Genomic DNA, 22,677 nt, shown 5'->3' with positions numbered 1-22,677 from the left:
GCCTACGAGTTAGCAGCATCTTAAAGACACAGAATTTTGAAATGGAAAGCAAGGTTACTCGTCATTTCTAACTCGTCTGGACTCAAAACCAGAAAACATGCCTCAGCGGGCAGCCTCAGCAGCGAGTTTGAGACCAAAAGCCTGAATTCCCAAAAGCCAGCGCCTTCCCTCGCCCAGATGTGTGAGAGGAGTTCCAGCAGTGAGACTGATAGGCAGATAACAGGAGAGAAGCAGGGGGTCAGCACTGACACGTATGGCCAGCCAACCTTAGGTCAGGAGTCAAGCCAACTCACAAGTCCGCCCCGGACTGCACTGCAGGTGGACCTGCCTCACTCTTCCCCAGCCACAGCTTCTGCTCCTATTCATTCACAAAAGGAAAATGGGGCAGGAGACCTGTCTCTCCTCCGCATGCTTCTCCTTATAAACCAAATTTTAAGTTCAAATCTCCAAATTTGCAGAGCTGGAAAAACAGTCAACAGAACAAGACTGAAATTCCCCCTCTGAATCCAGTGACTCCAAGCGGGCAGCTTGCCTTCCATCTGCTGATCGGTGGTTCAGGCTTCTTTGAGAGAAGGGGTTCACTAGTCTTCACTCGTACCAGGGGTTCGATGCTTTCCTGCTCTCAAACCTTGGCTCTGCCACTTCCCCACGTAAAATGCACCTTTCTCCCTACCACATCTTTCCAAATCGAAGCATCTGTAGCAGACTCCAACATGCCCTGCCCACATGGCCTCAGCATAACACGCTGAAGGCAGGTGACTGGAAATACCTAAGATTTCTGGCTTTTTTCTACCTGAGAGGAGGCACGAGGGACATACTGAAAAGTTATTGCCCCCAGAAACAGCTCTCAACCAACAACAGACTGGCACTTGGTGAACAAAACTCCAGCTTCCTCACCCCTCAGTTCAATAATATTCTGGCATGTTCTAGAGGATGAATCCATGGACTCCCAGGGTTTCCTCAGTGGGAATGAGCCCCAGTTGGGCATGTGGGAAATCACCCTTTTTTAGCTCCCTTCCCTTCCACTTGTCGCTCCTCAGCTCCCTAAATGTATTTCCTTGCTACCAGGAGAACCAAAACCAAGAGAGCATCCTTTAAGAAAAACATTAAATCTCATCTTCCCCATAAAACCTTCCAACACCAAGGCTTCCCAAGTCGCTTCCTATCATGTTTACTATAATTTGTATATATTTTAATCTCTTTTCTCTGCTATGGGCTCTTGGAGAGGAGGGATTCTTTTACACAGCTCTGAATTCCCTGGGTTGCTCAGCACAGTACCTTACACAAACTAGATGCTCAATAAATGTTTGTTGGCTGAATAAAGAATGAATTAACCATGTTAATCAGCACGAAAGCCAGGGTCTTTATTTAATCTAGCTGGAACTACATCAGTGTGGCTGTTTTCTTCTTTCAAAAGCATTGCATGGACTACATTTCATGAGCAAACTACTGTGGGCATATATTTCTTTAAATCAGCATTTTCTAGATATCCATCTTAAATCAAATACCCCCCAAAATCAGAACAAAGATACCATAAATTGGGTGGTTAAACAACAGAAATCTATTTCTCATACTTCTGGAGACTAGAAATCCAAGAACAAGATGCTGGCTGATTCAGTTCCTGGTGAGGACTCTCTTCCTGGCTTGCAGATGGCTGCCTTCTTGCTGTGTCCTCACATGGCAGAGAGAGAGGGAGCAAACTCTCTGGTGTCTATCTTATAATAACACTAATCCTATCAGATCAAGGCTCCACCATATGACCTCATTTAACCTTAATTACCTCCTTGGAGGCTCTATCTCCAAATACAGTCATATTGCAGGTTAAGGCTTAAACATAGGAATTTTAGGGGGAATTCAGTCCACAGCATGGGGCATGCCTTTCCAATTAGCAGACATGTATAAGTACCACACATTATCTTAGTTAGTCCTTACAACAACCTATAGCTTAAAAAGGAAACAAAAGCTTAAGAAGCTAGAATATATCCATACAATGGCATGTTATTCAGCTACAACATAAATGAACCTTGAAAATATTACACTACGTAAAGAAGCCAATCACAAAAGGTCACAAGTTGTATAAATCCATTTATATAAAATGTCCAGAATAAGAAAATTCATAGCAACAGAAAGTAGATGAGTGGTTACCAGAAGCTTGGGGGGAGGGGGTGTGACTGCTGTAGGTACAGGGTTTCTTTCTGGGGCAACAAAAATGCTCTGGAATTAGATGGTGGTAATAACTGCACAACTCTGTGAATATAATAAAAACCACTGAAGGGAACACTTTAAAGGAGTGAATTTCATGGTGTGTCAATTGTATCTCAAACTATTACTAAAAAAGAAGTTAAGAAATTTGCCCAAGGTCACACAGCTAGTAAATGACAGCCTCCAGATTCAAACCCAGGTCTGTTTGACTCCAGAACCTATGCTCTCAACCATTATGCAACCCTGATCACAATTATTCCCAATTAACGTTTGCTGAAGACACCAGCAAATTTAACTATAGGTAATATGGCATAATTCCAATCACACATATCAAAGAGACAATCCTCAGACTCCCTGAGGACTTCCAAGGATCAACAATACACATTAAGAATTGCTGGGGACTTCCCTGGCGGTCCAGTGGTTAAGAATCTGTGCTTCCACTGCAGAGGGCACGGGTTGGATCCCTGGAGATCCCACATGCCACGGGGTACAGTCAAAAAAGAAACAGAATTGTTAATCTAGTAGTCCTTTTTAAACCTTACGTAACTTGGAACAATGGTCATTCTAGAGAAAAAACAAAACAAAATTGAAAAGGGGAGTATCCTGAAAGGATGACAAAAGATCCTCTGAAGCCACAACTAGGACTTTTTGGGCTAAAAAAATGTAAACCAAATGCCCATGCTTCCTGCCCTCCAGTGGCGTCCTACCCAAATGCCTCCCCGTGGACAACGGCCCGTCACGGTCTGGCTACATGGCATCCTCTCTGACCTCATCTCCTCAGTCTCCCACCATCCCCTGCCCCCCGCTGCACTCCAGTCACATCAGCCTTGGTCCTTCTTGAACATCCCACATTCTCCTCAGCACTTGCTGTCTCACAGTCCCAGCTGAGTGGAACCTTCTCACCTTCCAGCCTCATGTGGTGTCTCACCTTGGATGATCAGGTCTCAGCTCAATGTCCCTCCTCAGAGAGACCTTCTGGCTTCTGTGACATCTAAACCACACTGGCCACTCCCAGCTGAAGTCTCTTTCCATCACGTAGCCCAGTTATATGTTTTTCAATGCACTCGTCTTTATTTAGTGGTTCACTGTCTGTCTTCCCCTGGAACAAAGCTCCATGAGGGGAGACAGCGAACTTGTCTATTTCACCCCCAGCAGCATCAGCACCTAGAGCAATTGCAGGCATAGAGCAGACGCTCACTCAATATTTGTCGGCTAAATTAAAACACGCACCGCTGCCGTGAGATGCCTCAGCAAGCCAAGGCCTCACTTGTTCAATCCATGAAAGCGCAGACTCAGAAAGTCCTCCTCCCAGGAACTCACAACAGGGTAGTGTTCACAAGCTGGCAGTCCAGCCCTGGCGAGGTCATTAACCACTTAGATTCTGCAGATACCACTTTGATTAGTTTATGTTAACACCTTAATGCTTTCTTTCCTTCACTGAGCTCCTATATCTATCTTACACCTTTTGCCCTTCCCCACCTTAACAATTTAAAATTGTTGTAAATAGTGTGGCAACGACCACCCTTTGGTGGAAATGAGATTCCTCTTTGCTCAGAAGCTCTTTCTCCATGACTGATTTTAAAAATTCTCTTGACTCTTTACGTTCATTCTAATGGAGCAGCCATTGAAATTTAGTGAATCACAGCCATCGAAAGTTATTTAAAGTAGAGACCCAACCTGGCCAATACGTCACACTCTTACCCAATTCCTTTGTCTCCGGAGATCATGTGAGCATTGCACACACACGTTGCGCTCAGAAGGCTCGGGACTCTGAACAGGGGAGACACCATGTGCTTATGGGTCTCATGGTCTCCCTCTCACTGCATTTACTTGTCCCTATAGTGACCTCCATTTTTTCCTGGTCCTCTTGACCTCATCTCCATTCTTACGCAAACTGGATCCTGATAGCAAACTACCCTAGTTATTCACCAGTATTCAAAGAGCTCTGTCTCCACTGCTCTTCCTCTGAGACACCACCAGAAAACGTGAACCAGAAAACATCCACACTACAATCTACCTTCCTCCCCCACACAGTGCAGTGACGGAGTTACTGAGCACTCCAGGTTAAAAAAATAAAATAAAACACCATCAGGTACAATGACACAAAGACCAACACATAACATATGACTTCTAATGAAGATTGCTCGTAAATTCTTTAACATGACGTTGGTGAGCTTCCTCACCCATTTCTCTCCGTGTTAGCCTAAACTTTGATCATTTTCCTCAAGCCCAACCCACCCTCCTTCTCCATCCCAATGGTAGATAATGCTGTCTCCAAGAAGAAAGAAATCTTCAGAGATGCACTGAACTCCATCCCTTCTCCTACAAGCTTATCTCTACCTGCATATGCCCTAATACCTTCATACACGTTAGGAACGAACTCTCTCCTGGTTCAAAACTAAGTTGCCCTTGTGTTCTCGCTCTCACTCCCTTCTATCTTCACCCAGATCTTGCTCCATAAGTTATCTCCTCTCTTCTGTATCTTCATCTCTCACTCTTAACACCTCCATTTGTCAGCATAACACTTGCTCTGTTATCCCTGAAAACCCCTTCCTAGACCCCAATGTCTTCTTCTGGCTACTATGCTAGCTCTCTTTCCTTCCCACCCAAACTTACCCAATGAGCAATGCTGTCTCCAAACCATCTCCTCTCAGTCACTCCCAGCCCACTGTAACCTGGTTTCTGCCCCAAACTTTATGGAAACTGCTGCCTTCAGACCATCAGTGATCACTTAATAGGTAAATACAAAGGCAATCTTTGCCCGTTACCTCACTAGATCATTCTGCTGCATGTGAGGCTATACATCACAACTTTCTGTTTTGAAACTCTCTATTCAGTCATGCTCCTGATTCTCCTCCCACTACTCTGATCACTCATTCTCTGTCCCTTCATTGGTTCCTCTTCCTCTCAACCCGTAACAATCTTCCCAACTTACGCTCTCCTTATTTTACCCACCCTTCCTGAATGAACATGGTCTCATTCACAACCACGTTTGTCATTAACATTCATATGGAAACTACTTTCAACTCTACTATCTCTAGCCCCCACCTCTTCCCTGAGCTTTAGACTGTTATATCCACCTACTGCCTAGACATGGCTTCATGTATGTCCCAAAGCCCCTCAAATCAATTATGTCTACTCTGATTTCACATTCTTTTCTCTTCACCATTTAACCTCTTTTTGCCCTGTGCTGCCCATTTCACCTGGATACCACCTTCCACCCAGCTATGCAATCAAGGTACCTGTTAACTTTAACCCTTCTTTCTGCCTTGTCACCCACATCAAAGCAATCCTAATGATTTTTATCAATCGAAGACGCCTTAAAAGCATTCCCTCTCCATGCCTTTTAGCACTTCCTGAGAACAGAACTTCTGTTTATCTGCTTACTTCATTTTTCACAGTCTAGGGGATAATAGCCCAGCACTGAGCGTGACATACAAGATCTTGCATGAGTTGAGCTGTCCCTGGGCCTACCTCTTCTGACTCACCTCCCTCAACCTTGTAATTTACCAAGAAATTCAACAAAAGACTCACGCTCCCTTTAACGTGCCCCACTGCTACATGGCCCTTCTCCTTAGCACACACTCTCTCCTCTGCCTAGAACACAATTCTCCATTCTCTCTCTCTCTCTCTCTCTCTCTCTCTCCCTCTCTCACCCATCCATCCCCATCAATTCCCTTCCTCACTAGCACTTGCCCTCCAAGATTTAGCTCAAGCATCACCTTTCCTAAGATGCCTTTTCACACTCCTCCAGCCTGGAGAGCTTCCTCTCTCTAGTGCTACCATAGCATTCCATGTTTATCTCCAGCACAACCAATTTCACACTGCTCTAAAATTATACGTTTATCTATTAACCTCTCCCAAGTAGACTATAAGCTCCTTAAGGCAAAGACTGCTCATAGTAGGTGCTCAATTTGATTCCTCTGCATGTTAACTATTAGTGGTAAATAATTTTCTGATGTGTCTCCAGACCTCTAAGTACCCTGGATGTCCCCATATGACCCTTTCGCAGGCACAGTGCTGACCCAGCATGGTGAAAAAGAGCTCAACCAATGCTCAGCATACTCAAAGACGAAAACCTGCAGTATCTTCAACACAGGAAATCCTGAGTTCTGCTGATTCATTCTGACTTAAAGCTGCAATTACACTTGAGTAAGGAGCACCCAAGCTGACCCTGCATCTTTTTTTCTGCCGAGCTCACAGAATTTGGCACACAAGAAATTTAATAGTTGTTCCTTATAGTCTTCTGCAATCTCTCAGATATTGACTGTGGTCACCCACATTATAGTGTCTGATAGCATTACGTGGTATTTTTCTGGCAAAAATGCAGTCTTGGTCAAAATACTGATGAGAGTTTAAAATATTGACTGGAGCTTCTTAAACTAAAGAAAACCATGCAGGAAAGTTCTTTCACCAAAGAAAGGCTCACTGCTGGCTCAATTCGAGGCTGAAGAGCCCTGCTTAAGGCAACAGCTCTTGTTCGTGCTTTGTACAAAGACATCTGTGCAATTGGTTCCAACTTGGGAAATAGCATTTAAATATCAACATAAACACATGCTCGGAGAAAAATCGGGTAAATCTTCATCAGGACCAAAATTTCTAACCAACTGTATTAGAGCAAATTACGAAGCAAAGAACCTTCTCAAAATAGGTATTTGCAAGTCATCATTTTCTTCTGTTCTTCTGTTCTTCATACAGAAGTCGTGTGAATTGCATACTGAAAGGTAAAGTGGAATTTCTAGACTGAAGTCTAACTATACTTGAGTCAGTAATTTATCATGCTTGCTATATATTGTAAAGATTATAGTTAGCACTTAATTAACTAGCATTACTTTAAATATTTGTCCCATTTAAAATCACAATATCTAAGAACTGTATTTGAGATTTTTAACAAATTAAATGTTAAATGCCTCTTCTTTCAGGAATAAAAAGACATTATTATTATTAAAAGAATTAACTTCAGACTTTTATATTTTTCTTTAAGTGCTATATGACATATAATCAGCTAGAAAATATCAGTTGCTTCAACAACAGACATTACTTTGACTAAAATATTATCATGAAGTAGAGTTTTACTGCACTTACTTCTTAACAGGATCATAACTAAATACTTACTTGTTCAGTGTGAGGTCAAGAATGAATTTGGAGCCGAAGGCTTCAATCTGGAAGCTTGCCTGGGCCAGATGGACAGCCTATGGATTCAAAAAGACAGACAGAACCTTAGCTTACTTTCCTATCTTTAAGGCTGATTATATTGATATCAAGAATGATATTTTATAAGAAGAAAATTTTATGGACTGATTCATTTCTTTATGGATCCTTATGTAACAATTCATTTCTTTAAGAAATCAGGTGCATTGTCATGGCCTTACTTGGAAGACCTAAATATCTGTGCAGCAAGGAACTAATAAAAGTCCTTTAAAAGGGACCTATCGTGACAAAGATTAAGAGCAGATTCAACTGGACTTTCAAAGGGACCGGGATGAATTATGCAAAAGTCTGACTAACTAAAGCTTGATTTCAGCCTATTCTGTGCACAAAGCTAACGGATTCTTTCTGCACACCTAAGTGAAAACTCATGTCAGCGCTCTGCTCTTCATCAGGAATTGGAACTTTCTCTAAATGCTGTATCAGCAGAATGTGCCCATAAAATGGGATAGCACAACCTGTTAACTTCAGCAAGCACTTCAAACCAGGCCCGTCGTGGATAGCGAGAGTTTATATCCCCCTTTGAAAGTCACACATTTACAAATACTGTCCTCATTGTGATTTAATCCAAATACAAAGATAATCTCATCTAAACATGAATCATAAGTTCTAGGTATTAAAGACTGGTATAGCTCACAGAAGCGTCTTGCATAACGTAAATTAACAAATCAATGAAGTTTTGTTCAAGTATTATCCAAGATAAAACTCTCTTTTGTCACCCAATCAGAAAGAAAAAAAAAAAGGACAAGGATACATGCAACACCTACTCCCTACACACACACAAACCTCCTTCCTCCAGACCTCATTCCTAAGGTACAGTGGGTGTCGTGTGTGAAGTGCTACATGCATGGCAACCAGACACTTTCCAGTCCCCCTTCCCTCAATGCCACCCCATGCTCCTCTTTGCCCTTCTCCTCCACTTCGCACTATAGACATCCTACTCCTCCTTCAAGGGCAGCCCGACGCCATTACTTTCCAGGAAGCTTCCTTCACACGCCTGCTGGGAACGAACTCAGGACTTCAGGAGCACTGCATTTGTCCCTCCCTCCACAGTGATGTATGATCGCTTCCCACCCTGGACAGTTTGCTCCACAACTCATACCACAAGGGTCTTGCCAACAGTTGTACATTAACAACCCTTCCCCCAAATACATGAACTTTCAATTAATTAACCAAGTATTTATTGTCAAGACTCTTTTACCATGCTAAACCTATAAAACACTATAAATAAACCATGACTTCTGCTTCTTGTCAAGCATAATTGCTGATCAGATAGTCACTCTGTAATAAATTAATAAGATTAAAAAGAAATTAACATATTACATTTTAAATACAGAGCAATGAGAGAGAAGGCACCTCAATCCCTAATACCACGGGACGCCATGTCTACCCCAAACAACCATGTATCAGTAGAACAGGGTCATCATCCTTGATCTGAGCTTCCTGTATTCAGACAACTCCTTGAGAGAGAAAGAAATTTCTGTCTTGTCAGGTATGGTCTCTGTCATCTGTAGCAGAACCTCTATTTATCTACTATAAATATCACAGAGTCTTTAATCTAAATTCATTCTGTGTCTTAAAGCATTAATTTTTTCATGAAAATTTTTATTTGATGAATAATTTGTACAAGGGGAAATTTTTCATCTCTGGGCCCCAAAAGTTTAAAAAAAAAAAAAAAAGAAAAACCTTACTTCCTGAGAATAAGATAGATCCTTAGGCATATTTCTCTTAAGAATATTCAATAGTAGAGAAGAGTTCATTAATGGCACCCTGACCTAAAAGAGGTGATAAATGTACTTCTTTGAGCATCTTTATAAACAAGAATATATTGTGGTAAAAAGAGTAACTACACATAAAACAAAAACCTACACATAAATTATGACTTAGCAAAACAAATGAAGCAAAACTTCCAAATGAATATTCCAAAGAAAAGTGTTTTGATTTCAAATTTAGGCAAATCTCTGTATGTTTGTTATTGATGTAAAGAATCTCCCAGCAAAAGGCTCATTTTACAGCAAATAAGCAATGAGACAAGTACAAACCCCAAGAAAACCCTGTTGCAAAATAACGTAGCCCGGTAGTAACTGCTTACTCCATTTGAAAGAAATTGCTCAGAGTCAGACAATTTGATCGTTGTTAAATAAGTTTATACGGAGTCAATGTGACAAGCTTCAGTTTAACAGAATTCAATGAAAGGGCTGGCAAATAATATTAATACTGGGATTTTCCTTTGCTTATTTTATTTACTCCTTCCACACACACGTGTTGAGTCCCACTCTGTGTAGAAAGATGGCTGGGACACAGCCCCACGCTCAAGGAAGCGGCAGCCTCCGGAGAAGCAGGCAGGGCTGCCATCCTCCGTGTGCCTAAGGGGCCACAGGGACCAAGGCTCCAGTGACAAGGTGCGGTTTGAACAAAATTTTTTAAAATGAGTAAGAATCTTCCTGCCAAGAGAAGAAAAGACATTCAGGACCTGGGAGGAAACATCTGTTAAAAACAGAGTAAAAAGGGGGGCTTCCCTGGTGGCGCAGTGGTTGAGAGTCTGCTTGCCGATGCAGGGGACACGGGTTCGTGCCCCGGTCCGGGAAAATCCCACATGCCGCGGAGCATCTGGGCCCGTGAGCCATGGCCGCTGAGCCTGCGCGTCCGGAGCCTGTGCTCCGCAACGAGAGAGGCCACAACAGTGAGAGGCCCACATACCGCAAAAAAAAAAAAAAAAAAATAGAGTAAAAAATGAATACGGAAAACAAACTTAAAATTTTTTTTAATGAATATGGCCTGTAGATAAATGGCTTTTGGAGGAAATGTCAAACAATGAATCTGAAAAGGTGGGCAGGAGACTGTGGGGCTTTGTGTGACGTGATCAATGACGTTTCTGCTCACATATACACACATGTGGCCAAGACACAGAGCTTTCCTTTAAATGTCCCCCACTTACTCAGCACAGTGTCTGGCATATGTCGTCATCATCATCATCATCATCATCAATGCCAGCACTATGATTCAAACATATTGACGGATTACTTTCCACAACAGCTGAAACAATTAGTGCAATGTCATCAACAGCATTCTTGTTTCTCCATAGGAAAAAAAAAAAATCTGATTTTGTTACCTTTATCAGGAAGACTGTTTTAACATTTGAATTCACTTTAATGCTGAGAGGCAGCACATTTTCCTATAAAATGATTTAAGATTTCCTTAAACATTCATCTTCCTTGCATAGTTAGCACATGGAATCAGTATATTCATCTAAAATATCTGTATCCATTTTAAGTAATTTCAATCCAGTGATGTATGTTATTTTTCTTACATTCCGTTTCTCTTTCCTTTGCTATACATTCTGCATTTGTACACAGAGTACAGATTCTTCTCTAGACCAAAATAAATACCTGACAAATGCTACTTTTCCCTATCATTCTGTTATTTCTGCTCTGCCCTAGAAATGATTAAAGTGAGTTTTAACTTCTGGTATCTCTGTTATTCTATACCAACTGATCCGTTTTTCTTTAACAAAATACCATGCGTATAGTTTTGATAATTGTCAATTTTAAATATGTTTTCAAATCAGGTAAAATGAGTCCTCATCATTAATGTTTTACAAATCACATTTTTTGAAATTATTTCTTTTTATTTCATATTAACCCATTTCTTCCAAATGGTAGAAAAATTAGAAGAATGGTTAGGATGGGTAGAAAGTTTTTATAATATACAGCCACATCACTTATGGTTTATTAAATATCTTAGAGTTGACTAACTGACCAGCATCACTGAAACCCACTGAAAACACAAAGACTACCTCAAAGAGTATTGCTCTTCTTTTACAAAGAAGGACCTGCACGGCGAGATTTAGGAATGTGTTCAATGATACAAAATCACAGGAATACTTCAGAGAAGAGTTCATGAACCACACGTAAGGTCATAATGGGCTATTTTCTCCACTGGGATATCTGCTAAACAGACTTAAAGATTAACACATGTTTTGACAAGACCTGTCACTGTAATAGCACTGTGGAAGAATGCAGGGTTTTAAAGTCAAAGAGCGTCATTTCACGACAAGAATAAGCACAACCCTGGGCTCAGAATTACCATCCTGAAAGACTGAGAACAGCTGTTGCCTAAGCACTTTGAGATTTTTCTTTTGACTCAGGATCTGGCACAGGGAAATTACAGGAGCTCTATAAACAGAAACAACTGAACTCAACTACATACACAAACCTCCTTCACTGAAGAACAATTTATACATCCTAACAGTGGGATTTTGTTTTCCTGTTTTTTTACCTCATGGTATCATATTAAATAACTTTAGAAGACTTTTAGGGTCCTCACCTAAGATTGGCCTTGCATCTTATCCAGCAATGTTATGCTACTAAGCAATCATAAATGCTCGGTTTGGGTAAGGTACATTCTATAAGCTGAAAGACACAGTTATGTTTTCTTGGGACTTATAGTCTAGAATAGTTAACATTAATATGGACATGAAAACAAGAGAAAAAGATGACTATCTACTTATGGAAATAAAAAGCAGGTATTTCCAGGATATATATGTTTTCATGCAAAAATGAATACATAAGAAGTATTCAATTAGTATTCTTTACTACTTGTAAGGAGTTGTAAATTCTACAGAGTGTGTGCATAACTGAATATGGGAAATGAACAGTTTACACTTTGTCAGAATTCATAAAATATTACAAGACTGAATTTCAGTAGAAAATGAGGAACTTGAATTGAGATGTCTACTATCAATCACAACATCCACTGAGCATGTATTTTACTTTACTATGCTCTACAAGGTACATGGTTTGGGTAACAGAGGAAAATTTAGAAGAAGTTTCCCTGCTCTTAAGATATACTCAGTTTAGTTAGGGAGACACTCATTTAAGTAACAAAGGAAACATATCCAGAGTGGCATAGCAATAAGACAAGAAAATGCTTTACAAACGGAGAGCAGAAGATCTGGAAGGTATCAAGCAAGGCTGAGCAGACACCAGGAGGATGATATAAGCTCTGCTTCCTAAAGAGGAGAGCTATGGGCTTCTAGGAAAGAAGGTGCTTGAGAGAGAAAAATGCTATAATTAGAGTTAGAAGCCAGATTAATAAAACTGTCTTCTCTGCCAGAAGGGATCATGGAAAACATAAAACAAGTAAACAGTTGATTACTAATGAGACTGTAGGTAAATTTTTTCTTTTCCTTTTTTTTTTTTTTTTTTTTGGCTGCATTGGGTCTTTGTTGCTGTGCGCAGGCTTTCTCTAGTTGCAGCTAGCGGGGGCTACTCTTTGTTGCAGTGCACAGGCTTCTCATTGCGGGGGCTACTCTTCATTGAGGAGCACGGGCTCTAGGCACATGGGCTTCAGTAGTTGTGGCATGCGGGCTAAGTAGTTGTGGCTCGCAGGCTCTAGAGCGTAGGCTCAGCAGTTGTGGCGCACTGGCTTAGTTGCTCCGCGGCATGTGGGATCTTCCCAGACCAGGGATCTAAGCCCTGTCCCCCGCATTGGCAGGTGGATTCTTAACCACTGCACCACCAGGGAAGTCCCTTTTTTTTTTTGGCAATCACTTTGGGAAATAAGGTTCCCTAATATATTTATCACAGAAAGATATGCAAAATATTAATCTGTTCATCAAGTAATTATTATATTCATCACATTATAAAGTACATCTTAATGCAGAAAAAATTTTCTTTCTTATTTTTGTCAGAAAAATCAGAGAATTTTCCCCACTTAACCAAATTTGGCCCACATAATTAGAAGGAAATCACAGAACTACGGAGTCACAGATGTTAAAATTTCAAGGTGCCATTCTGCCATGGAGGATGCATTTTAATCTTTTTACATCATCAGAGTTAATTGGAGGAAATGCGGAACAATATTGGCTCACAGACAGGGAGCTGGAAGCGGGTTGCACCTGAGCAGAATATATTTCTAAATTTTGCCTGAATTTTCCATGTGAAGAGGCTGAGACAAAAGAGGGGAAATGATCAGGACAGTCTCATGGCTGGTGAGTAGAAGAATGAGCTGGAGCCCGGGGAAAGGTCTCCTGGTTTAGTTTTCTTTCCAGCATTGCCTCCTTAGAAAGTGCACAATGACAGTGAGGGTCCTCTATATAAGAAGTCAGGAGAGTGTATTGTACACTTTAAAAGATTCTCATTAAAACGATGAAATACACAATGTTTTTACTTAAAGAAAGAAAAATATGTCCATATATATGGGAAGTCCCTTTTCTTGTTTTTATTTCCCTCATTGCTATGATAATATTGTTTATTCTATGTTCATTAAAATATCAAACATATATGGTGTGTGTGTCTGTGTGTGCACACGTGTATAAACTATAACATTTTCAGGAAAATTTTTTCCCTCCCTTTATCTTTTTGCTCATGGTTTTTTCCCCTACTCTCAATGATTTTTCAATAGATCTAGATCCTTCAAGAGTTTCCACCCTTTTTTCTTCAAATACAGTGGGAAAGTTCATAGAATTTCAAAGACCTTCTTCTTTTGAGTTCCAGGACATTTTACGGTATTTCAGAGAAGACAGCTTCGGAAATTCCCCAACTAAGAAGGAAGGAAGAGAACCAGCTAATCAGATACTAGAAGCATGCTTTGTTGTAACGGGTTGAGTTGCTGAAGAAAGAACGGATTGAGTTCCTTCACCAGGGAGTCTTGCATCAATCTTGGTTGCACAGTATGTTTTTCTCTACATAGAAAAACAGGAGACACAGAATCCTGCCAAGTTTAAAATAAAATCAGTTTGAGGAAAATACATCACTTTCTTAAGGATATCTGTATATGCATAACTGAATCACTTTGCTGTACACCTGAAGCTAACACAACATTGTAAATCAACTATATGCCAATATTAAAAAAAAGAAGTGAGAAAGGAGCAAAATGTAAAAGAAAATGTCAAGCAATCTCACTATCAACAGATTTTCTCATAAGTCTTATAAAATCACAACTTGAGAACTGAACTGATCTAATATTCTATTGAATAAAGCCGTGTAACTGAGATTTATAAGCAAAAATAAATGAGAAAACATGTTACTTTCTTTGCTCATACAGGCTTTTCTGTACATGAGCAATCTGGGTCTATCCCACAGCTAGAGAAACATAAAAGTCCAGCTTGTGGATCTTTTTTCTGTGTAATGCAAAAACTCAAATATGGGAATATGTTTTAGGAGTCTTAAAGAGCAAAAGAAAATATCAACAGGACATTTAAAATTATAATCTAGTTCTAATCCCTTATTCTAAGTTTGCACATTGGTGATCACCAATGTGATCAAGACTCATATATAATAAAAATAATGCCCTATATTTCTTGTGTTTTATCTCAATTATCTAGAATAACATAAAGCTAATAGGGCAGACTTTTTTATTATCCTCTTATAGAAGAAAAACATTTTTAAAAGGCACAGAGTGGTTAAATGATATTTTTATACAAGGTCACACATCAAAGAAAGAAAGATGAGGTTCAGTGAGAAAAAGTGCCAAGTTCATGCCAGAAGTCCTTAAACCTCCAAACCTCAGTGTTTCCTGGTCATTAAAATATAAATAATAATAGCTTACCAACAGGATGTATGTGATGATTAAATTATATAACAACGTAACAAAAAGTTCCTAGAAAAAGTTGGCCACATAGAAAGAGATCAATAATTTAGAAAGGAGTGGGTAAAGTAAAAGGAGGAAGAGAAAAACAGAAGAAGAAAACTATATTAACGTTTTGGAAAGGTTATCAGTCAAGCTCTACCTTAAAAACTCCCTCCCAATATAGCTGGGCACCTCCTAGAAAATCCAATGCGCATTTAGACTCTGCAAAATTTGCAAATTTTATATTTGCATTGCTAAATACCATTAGGTATTATGCTTTGACCTTGTTCAAGTTGCCGTGTCTTTAAAATAATATGGATCATTTTCCTGAGACGTGGAACAGCTGCAAATGTTACATGAAGGCAATTTTGCAAATTAATTTGTTCAATGTTCTTCCCAAGATGCATTTAAATAGGTAGCTCGTGGGAGAGAATATCATCAGTTTACTTCTAGCATGTTCCATTTCACAGGATTAACAAACTTGCATTGGTTTGGTTAACCCATTAACAAACTTGTATTGAATCCCTACCTTGGGTGAGATACGGTGGCAGATATACAGATATAGAAGAATTAGTATTTAGATCAAAAAGTTTATAATCTGGTTAGGGAAATGAAATGAGAAACCAAAAAGAAATATAATACTTCAATTAAATAATAATAGTAAATATTATTTGTAAAGATGTCACATATTATTTAACCACGATTGACTACTCAATTTAATAGGAACGAGTGTACGGTATGGGTAGCAAGTACATTTAAATATGAGGGATGAGAATGCTGAGGGCTAGAGAGAGCTAAGAAAAGCTTGCTGGAGAGGTCTTTCTCAGCATTTAAAGAGAGAATTCAGATAGCTCTAGGGCTGAATTAATAGGATGAAATTTCAAAGTGTTTCCAAGTGTTTGCTAACAAATAGAGACTTAAGAAACATGCCTTTAAAGTAAAAGACAGGAAGTCTTCCACTCTGGAGAGTTAAACTGTAGTTTGGATTGTAGAATTTAATTGTGAGAATTAACACATGGTAACTTATTACAAAATAAGCATTCCACGAGGTCAGTGAGTCATGTGAACACATACAAGTCCAACAAATACTAAGGTATTTTGTTAATTAATCTATCTTTTAACCTGAAACTAGGAAGCTGAAGTCCTAGCCTAGATGGATATTACAGAAACAACACCAAAACATCAGCAAAGCAGAGTCTTCTCACAGGTCACAGCAGATCAGCATCTCCCAGTGTAGGAAGCAGGTCACTGTACGACCTTGTTCTCTGTGCCAGCCTAGCCAAGAAAGATAGAACGTCTGCTCTGAAAGAAATCAAGCCAACATTCAATTATCCAATCTGATAATACAGAAAAAAAAGGATAGCAGGTTGAATTCTGATTTCTGACCAAATCTTTTACAAGAGCTCTTTTCTAAATAAACCAGTTTTAAAGAGAATCCAATTTCATTTTCCTCCCTTTTCTTACCTACCCCTCAGTTTGAAGTGCTCCAAAGTCTGATACAGACAAAAGATAGACACTGAAGAGAAAGAGAGAAAATAGGCATTGATAATCCAAACAGATAGTCCAGTGAATAAATCATGAGTTCTCTCTACTGAAAGTGTATTTGTAAAATTCCTCATGACCAGCCAAAGAAGAGAAGCTACATCTAATGTTATTGAGGGTCGGGGAGGGAGTCCCACTAAGATCTTCCTTAGTGATCACTCGGCAACCCAGGAGAACTTTGTAACAATACACTTTCACGATAAACCATCTTTGGACATTTATACCAACTGTCTTCTATACATTCACCCTCAGCGATTAACGTTGGCTGGATATTAAACTGACAATGCCAACTCAAGAGAGAGATAAAATCAAGCCTTCAGAGCTCTTGCTATTTGAAAATGAGTAAATCATTACAAGTATCACTAGAGCTATATTATTTGGCTTTCATATATTTTCTGAAAGATGAGTAAAAATACAATTCTGACAACAGTTACCATGGAAGCAGTTTCTTTCTGCTGTCTTTCCTGAATAGTAACATTTAATTTGATGCATTAATCTAGTAGCTGAGGTGTGATTCACCTTGTTCTTTTTCCTCATCGGTTTCTACATCACCAAACTGTGCATCTCCAAGGAGTGCATCTGTCACTGCTGACACTTTCATCATAAGCAAGAACAAATTCTGTCTTTCTAGCCAGAATTATTGAACACCCACTAAATAATTTAAATAAAAGAACAGAAGTAGGGTATAAGGTTTGGAAAACAAAAATCATCAAGCTCCATGCTTAATGGCTTTGACTCATTACCCGACAGGTTTTTTTTAATTTGCTTATATAACCTTAATACTTTCCTGAAAGGAAAAAGCCTTTGAGAGGCAGCTGTCCATGATGAGCCCTACTTTCTTGGCCTGTCTACTCTGGTCCTTGGAATGCTACGTACAATAGCCCAGTGGACTCAAGTCAACTCAAATATCTATGTAGAGCAAAAGAAGGTTCTTTCACTTGGATCTTTATGATGACCACATACAGATTAGTTAAGAATGAATGAGTCGGGCTTCCTTGGTGGCGCAGTGGTTGAGAGTCCGCCTGCCGATGCAGGGGACACGGGTTCGTGCCCCGGTCTGGGAAGATCCCACATGCCGCAGAGCGGCTGGGCCCGTGAGCCATGGCCGCTGAGCCTGCGCGTCCGGAGCCTGTGCTCCGCAATGGGAGAGGCCACAACAGGGAGAGGCCCGCGTATCACAAAAAAAAAAAAAAAAAAAAAAGAGTCTAAAATACAGAATGAGAACTATGATACAGTAATTACACAGTCCACTTAAGCATTGTTACATACAGCAAACCATAAATGACATAGAGTAAATTCAAATATAAATTTCCAGATCTCCCTCATTAAAAAACAACTGGAAATGTATAACCAAGGGAGGTTAAGCAGACCTGTCCAGGCTAGATCTCTCTTCTCTTGAGTTACCTTGATTCTATTGACCTTCACTGGTGGAACCAACAGTGTTCTTGCCCAGAACTGATTTGTATTGGGATCTCTAGACCAGCTCTGTTATTTCTATTTGAAGAAATGTTTCAGGCTCTGCTTATGAATTCATGGTAAATACATAGCTGTTTGACAACAGTATTCCTAAGAGGTCTCTGCTTCCCTTAACTACCCTCTGCAAGATGTGGGTCACAAGTTCTGTGTCACTGGAGTGGAAACTCCTTTTGTCCACAGGAACCCAGCTCTGTCTACATCTATGGATTAGAAAGAGTTCTGTGTTTTCTGTGTCTGGCTCTGTCCTTTGCTCTGATCTTAGTTATGACCATGGATCGGTTGCATTCTGCCCTTTTGGATGCAAAGAGTAACTTTCAAACTGGGGGCCATGCCAAAAATGGATTTTCCCATTTTACAAAATTTTCCCATTTTACAAAATGCAGGTGCTATTAGGCTTCCTAAGTCACACCATTAAAGTGTGTTCCCGTATATAGAGGCTCACAACTGTCATGTAACACAATTTTACTCAAAACAAATATCATGTGCACTACGCATACCTTACTCAAAGTTAGATGTGGAAAAGCTAATATTGATGTGATCTCATTTTTTCTAACATGTTAGGAAAATGTTAGAAAAATTCTTCCATAGAATTCTTCAAAATGCCAACTGCACAGCCTGTAGTCACATTTTTTAAACTAGCATTTAGAATACTGACTGCTATGCAGAATATCCTGATTATTTTAGTAAGCAAATGATAGATCTCACTATGTCTACAGAATGTTTTAGGTTCATTAAAGCTCATTTTTATTTCCAAATGAGAACCTATAATAAGATGGAACCTTGAAGACATACAAAAATAAAAATAGTACTTCGAAATACATCTACTTCCTCAGGTTATATGCGACCTCATTGGCTACTACATCACATATGAAATCATTTACTCATTCAACAAATAATTATTGTGTCTACCATGTTTCAAGCTGAAGCTTTGGTCTTCTGGAGTTTGCATTTTAGTATGTATTGAGGGGCCATGGGGAGAAATAGAATCAACAAATAAATTTAAAGCAAGTTGGATGGTGATAAATGCTGTAGGTAAAAGGAATAAAGTAAGTAAGAGGCAAAAGGAGTGTATAGTATAAAGAGGTGATAATATTAAATAGAGTGGACAGAGAAGAACTCTTTGAAAAGGTGACATTTGAGCAAAGATTGGGAGGTGAAGGAACAAGCCACATGGATATCTGGGGAAAGAGAATTCCTGGCAGAGGGAACAGTGGTTGCAAAAGTTGTGAGGCAGGAGCATACTTGGTATGTTAATGAATTGCAAGAAGGCCAGTTTGGGTCAAGTGGAGTTAGTCAAGGGGAGTGTCGTAGGCACTGAAGTTAGGGAAGCAACAGGGGGTCAAATGTATAGGACCTTATAGGCCACTGTAAGAACTCTGCCTTTTACTCTTCATGAAATAGGAAGTCACTGAGGTTTTTGAGCTGAAGAGTGACATATCTGCCTTCCATTTTTCAAAGTTCACTCAGGCTGTTGCGTTGACAATAGACTACGCAAGGGAGTCTTGCGTAGGGACCAAGGGAGAAAGCAGAAAGTCCAGTTAAGAGGCTGTTGCAATAATCCAAGCAGGAGTTGATGGTGGGTTGGACTTCGGTAGTAACAGTGGAATTGATGAGAAGTGGTCAGATTCTGGGTAGACAGTGAAAGCAGAGTCAACAGAGTTGTTAACAGATCAGTTATTGGTTATGAATGAAATAAGGGGACCAAGGAAATCGCCAGAATTTTTAGCCTAAATAACCAGAAGGAGTGAGCAATGTATTTGGATGGGGAACATGGCAGGAGGAAAAAGTGGCAGTGGGAAACCAGAACTTCTGTTTTAAATCTATTAAGTTTGATATTCACATTATATATCCAAGTAGATATGTGGATTTTGCAGTTAGATATAAGCATATAGATATATCTTTTCATTAGCATTTACTGACTGACGATTAAATAAATGATTGAGCATATGAATGAATGAATGAATGCTGGGGATACAAAAAAATTCCAGTAAAAGAACTAATGAGGAAAGTATCATTCAGCAGATAACTTATTGTCTGAAATAACTTGGGCTTAAATGAGAAAGCTAAGATAACTGGGGAGAAAGGGGGCGGGAGAGAAGGGGACTATAGACGTCAGTACAAAGCAACCCACTCACTGGGTTTTACAATAACATTTTCTACTAAAACAATATCACTTTGCAACCCAAGAGGTATAATATGCACTACAAATTTCTCCAAAAGAATTCAAGTCTGGGGGGCGCCTTCAAGATGACGGAGGAGTAAAACGTGGAGATCACCTTCCTCCCCACAAATACATCAGAAATACATCTACATGTGGAACAACTCCTACAAAACACCTACTGAACTCTGGCAGAAGACCTCAGACTTCCCAAAGGCAAGAAACTCCCCCATGTACCTGGGTAGGGCAAAAGAAAAAAGGAAAAACAGAGACAAAAGAATAGGTACAGGACCTGAGCCTCTGGGAGGGAGCTGTGAAGGAGGAAAAGTTTCTACACACTAGGAAGGCCCTTCATGGGTGGAGACTGTGGGTGGCGGAGGGGGGAAGCTTCAGAGCCACGGAGGAGAGCGCAGCAACATGGGTGCAGAGCGCAAAGTGGAGAGATTCCCACACAGAGGATCGGTGCCGACCAGCACTCACCAGCCCTAAAGGCTTGTCTGCTCACCCGCCGGGGCAGGCGGGGGCTGGGAGCTGAGGCTCGGGCTTCGGTAGGATCCCAGGGAGAGGACTGGGGTTGGCGGCGTGAACACAGCCCGAAGGGGCTAGTGCACGACAGCTAGCCAGGAAGGAGTCCAGAAGAAAGTCTGGAGCTGCCTAAGAGTCAAGAGACCATTTTTTTGGGGTGCACGAGGAGAAGGGATTCAGAGCACCGTCTAAACGAGCTCCAGAGACAGGCACGAGCCGCGGCTACCAGCGCGGACCCCAGAGACAGGCATGAGACACTAAGGCTGCTGCTGCAGCCACCAAGAAGTCTGTGTGCGAGCACAGGTCACTATCCACACCTCCCCTCCCGGGCGCCTGTGCAGCCCACACTGCCAGGGTCCCGGGATCCAGGGACAACTTCCCCAGGAGAACCCACGGCATGCCTCAGACTGTTGCAACGTCACATCAGCCTCTGTCACCGCAGGTTCGCCCTGCATTCCGTACCCCTCCCTCCCCCGCGGCCTGAGTGAGCCAGAGCCCCTAATCAGCTTCTCCTTTAACCCAGTCCTGTCTGGTCAGGGAACAGACACCCTCAGGTGACCTACACGCAGAAGTAGGGCCAAATCCAAAGCTGAACCCCAGGAGCTATGCGAACAAAGAAGAGAAAGGGAAATATCTCCCAGTAGCATTAGGAGCAGTGGATTAAATCTCCACAATCCACTTGATGTACCTGCATCTGTGGAATAAATAAATAGACAAAGAATCATCCCAAAATTGAGGCAGTGGACTTTGGGATCAACTGTAGACTGGGGATTTGCTTTCTGCATCTAATTTGTTTCTGGTTTTATGTTTATCTTAGTTTAGTATTTAGAGCTTATTATCATTGGTAGATTTGTTCATTGATTTGGTTGCTCTCCTCCTTTTTTAATTTGTTATATACATTTTTTTTTCCTTTTTTTCCTTTTGCTCTTTTTGTGGGTGTGTATCTGTATCCTTCTTTGTATGATTTTTCTGTATAGCTTTGCTTTTGCCATTTGTCCTAGGGTTCTGACTGTCTGTTTTTGGTTTCTGTTTTTTGGTTTTGGGGTTTTTTAAGTATAGTTTTTAGCACTTGTTATCATTGGAGGATTTATTTTTTGGTTTGGTTGCTCTCTTGTCTCTTTCTCTTTTTTTTATTACCCTTTTTATTTTTTATTTAAAAAAATTTTTTTATTTTAATAACTTTATTTTATATTCTTTATTTCTTTCTTTTTTTTCTCCCTTTTCTTCTGAGCCATGTGGCTGACAGGGTCTTGGTGCTCTGGCCAGTGTCAGGCCTGAGCCTCTGAGGTGGGACAGCCAAGTTCAGGACATTGGTCCACCAGAGACTTCCTGGCCCCATGTAACATCAAATGGCAAAAGCTCTCCCAGAGATGTCCATCTCCATGCTAAGACCCAGCTCCACTCAATGACCAGCAAGCTACAGTGCTAGACACCCTATGGCAAACAACTAGCAAGACAGGAACACAAACCCACCCATTAGCAGAGAGGCTGCCTAAAATCATAATAAGTCCACAGACACCCCAAAACACACCACCAGATGTGGACCTGCCCACCAGAAAGACAAGATCCAGCCTCATCCACCAGAACACAGGCACCAGTCCCCTCCATCAGGAAGCCTACACAACCCACTGAACCAACCTTACCCACTGGGAGCAGACACCAAAAACACCGGGAACTACGAACTTGCAGCTTGCAAAACGGAGACCCCAAAAAACGGTAAGTTAGGCAAAATGAGAAGACAGAAATACACAACAGATGAAGGAGCAAGGTAAAAACCCACCAGACCAAACAAATGAAGAGGAAATAGTCAGTCAACCTGAAAAACAATTCGGAGTAATGACAGTAAAGATGATCCAAAATCTTGGATATAGAATGGAGAAAATACAAGAAACGTCTAACAAGGACCTAGAAGAACTAAAGAGCAAACAAACAATGATGAACAACACAGTAAATGAAATTAAAAATTCTCTAGAAGGAATCAACAGCAGAATAAC

The 22,677-nt window shown here is 40.5% G+C and overlaps 1 protein-coding gene across 1 annotated transcript in view; it reads right to left on the bottom strand.

Moving 5' to 3' along the window:
• Nucleotides 1–22,677, bottom strand: part of ADAM23 (ADAM metallopeptidase domain 23) — a 162,644-nt gene that overhangs the window by 109,609 nt on the left and 30,358 nt on the right. Inside the window, exon 3 of the mRNA XM_065880437.1 lies at nucleotides 7,318–7,394. Within this exon, the coding sequence (XP_065736509.1) occupies nucleotides 7,318–7,394 (77 nt within the window). The remainder of the gene's footprint in view (nucleotides 1–7,317; nucleotides 7,395–22,677) is intronic.

Source organism: Phocoena phocoena, chromosome 7, assembly GCF_963924675.1.
Source record: "Phocoena phocoena chromosome 7, mPhoPho1.1, whole genome shotgun sequence".
In the NCBI taxonomy this organism is placed as follows: Eukaryota; Metazoa; Chordata; class Mammalia; order Artiodactyla; family Phocoenidae; genus Phocoena; species Phocoena phocoena.
The sequence above is the reverse complement of the archived record's forward strand: the minus strand, read 5'-3'. Positions and strand labels throughout refer to the sequence as shown.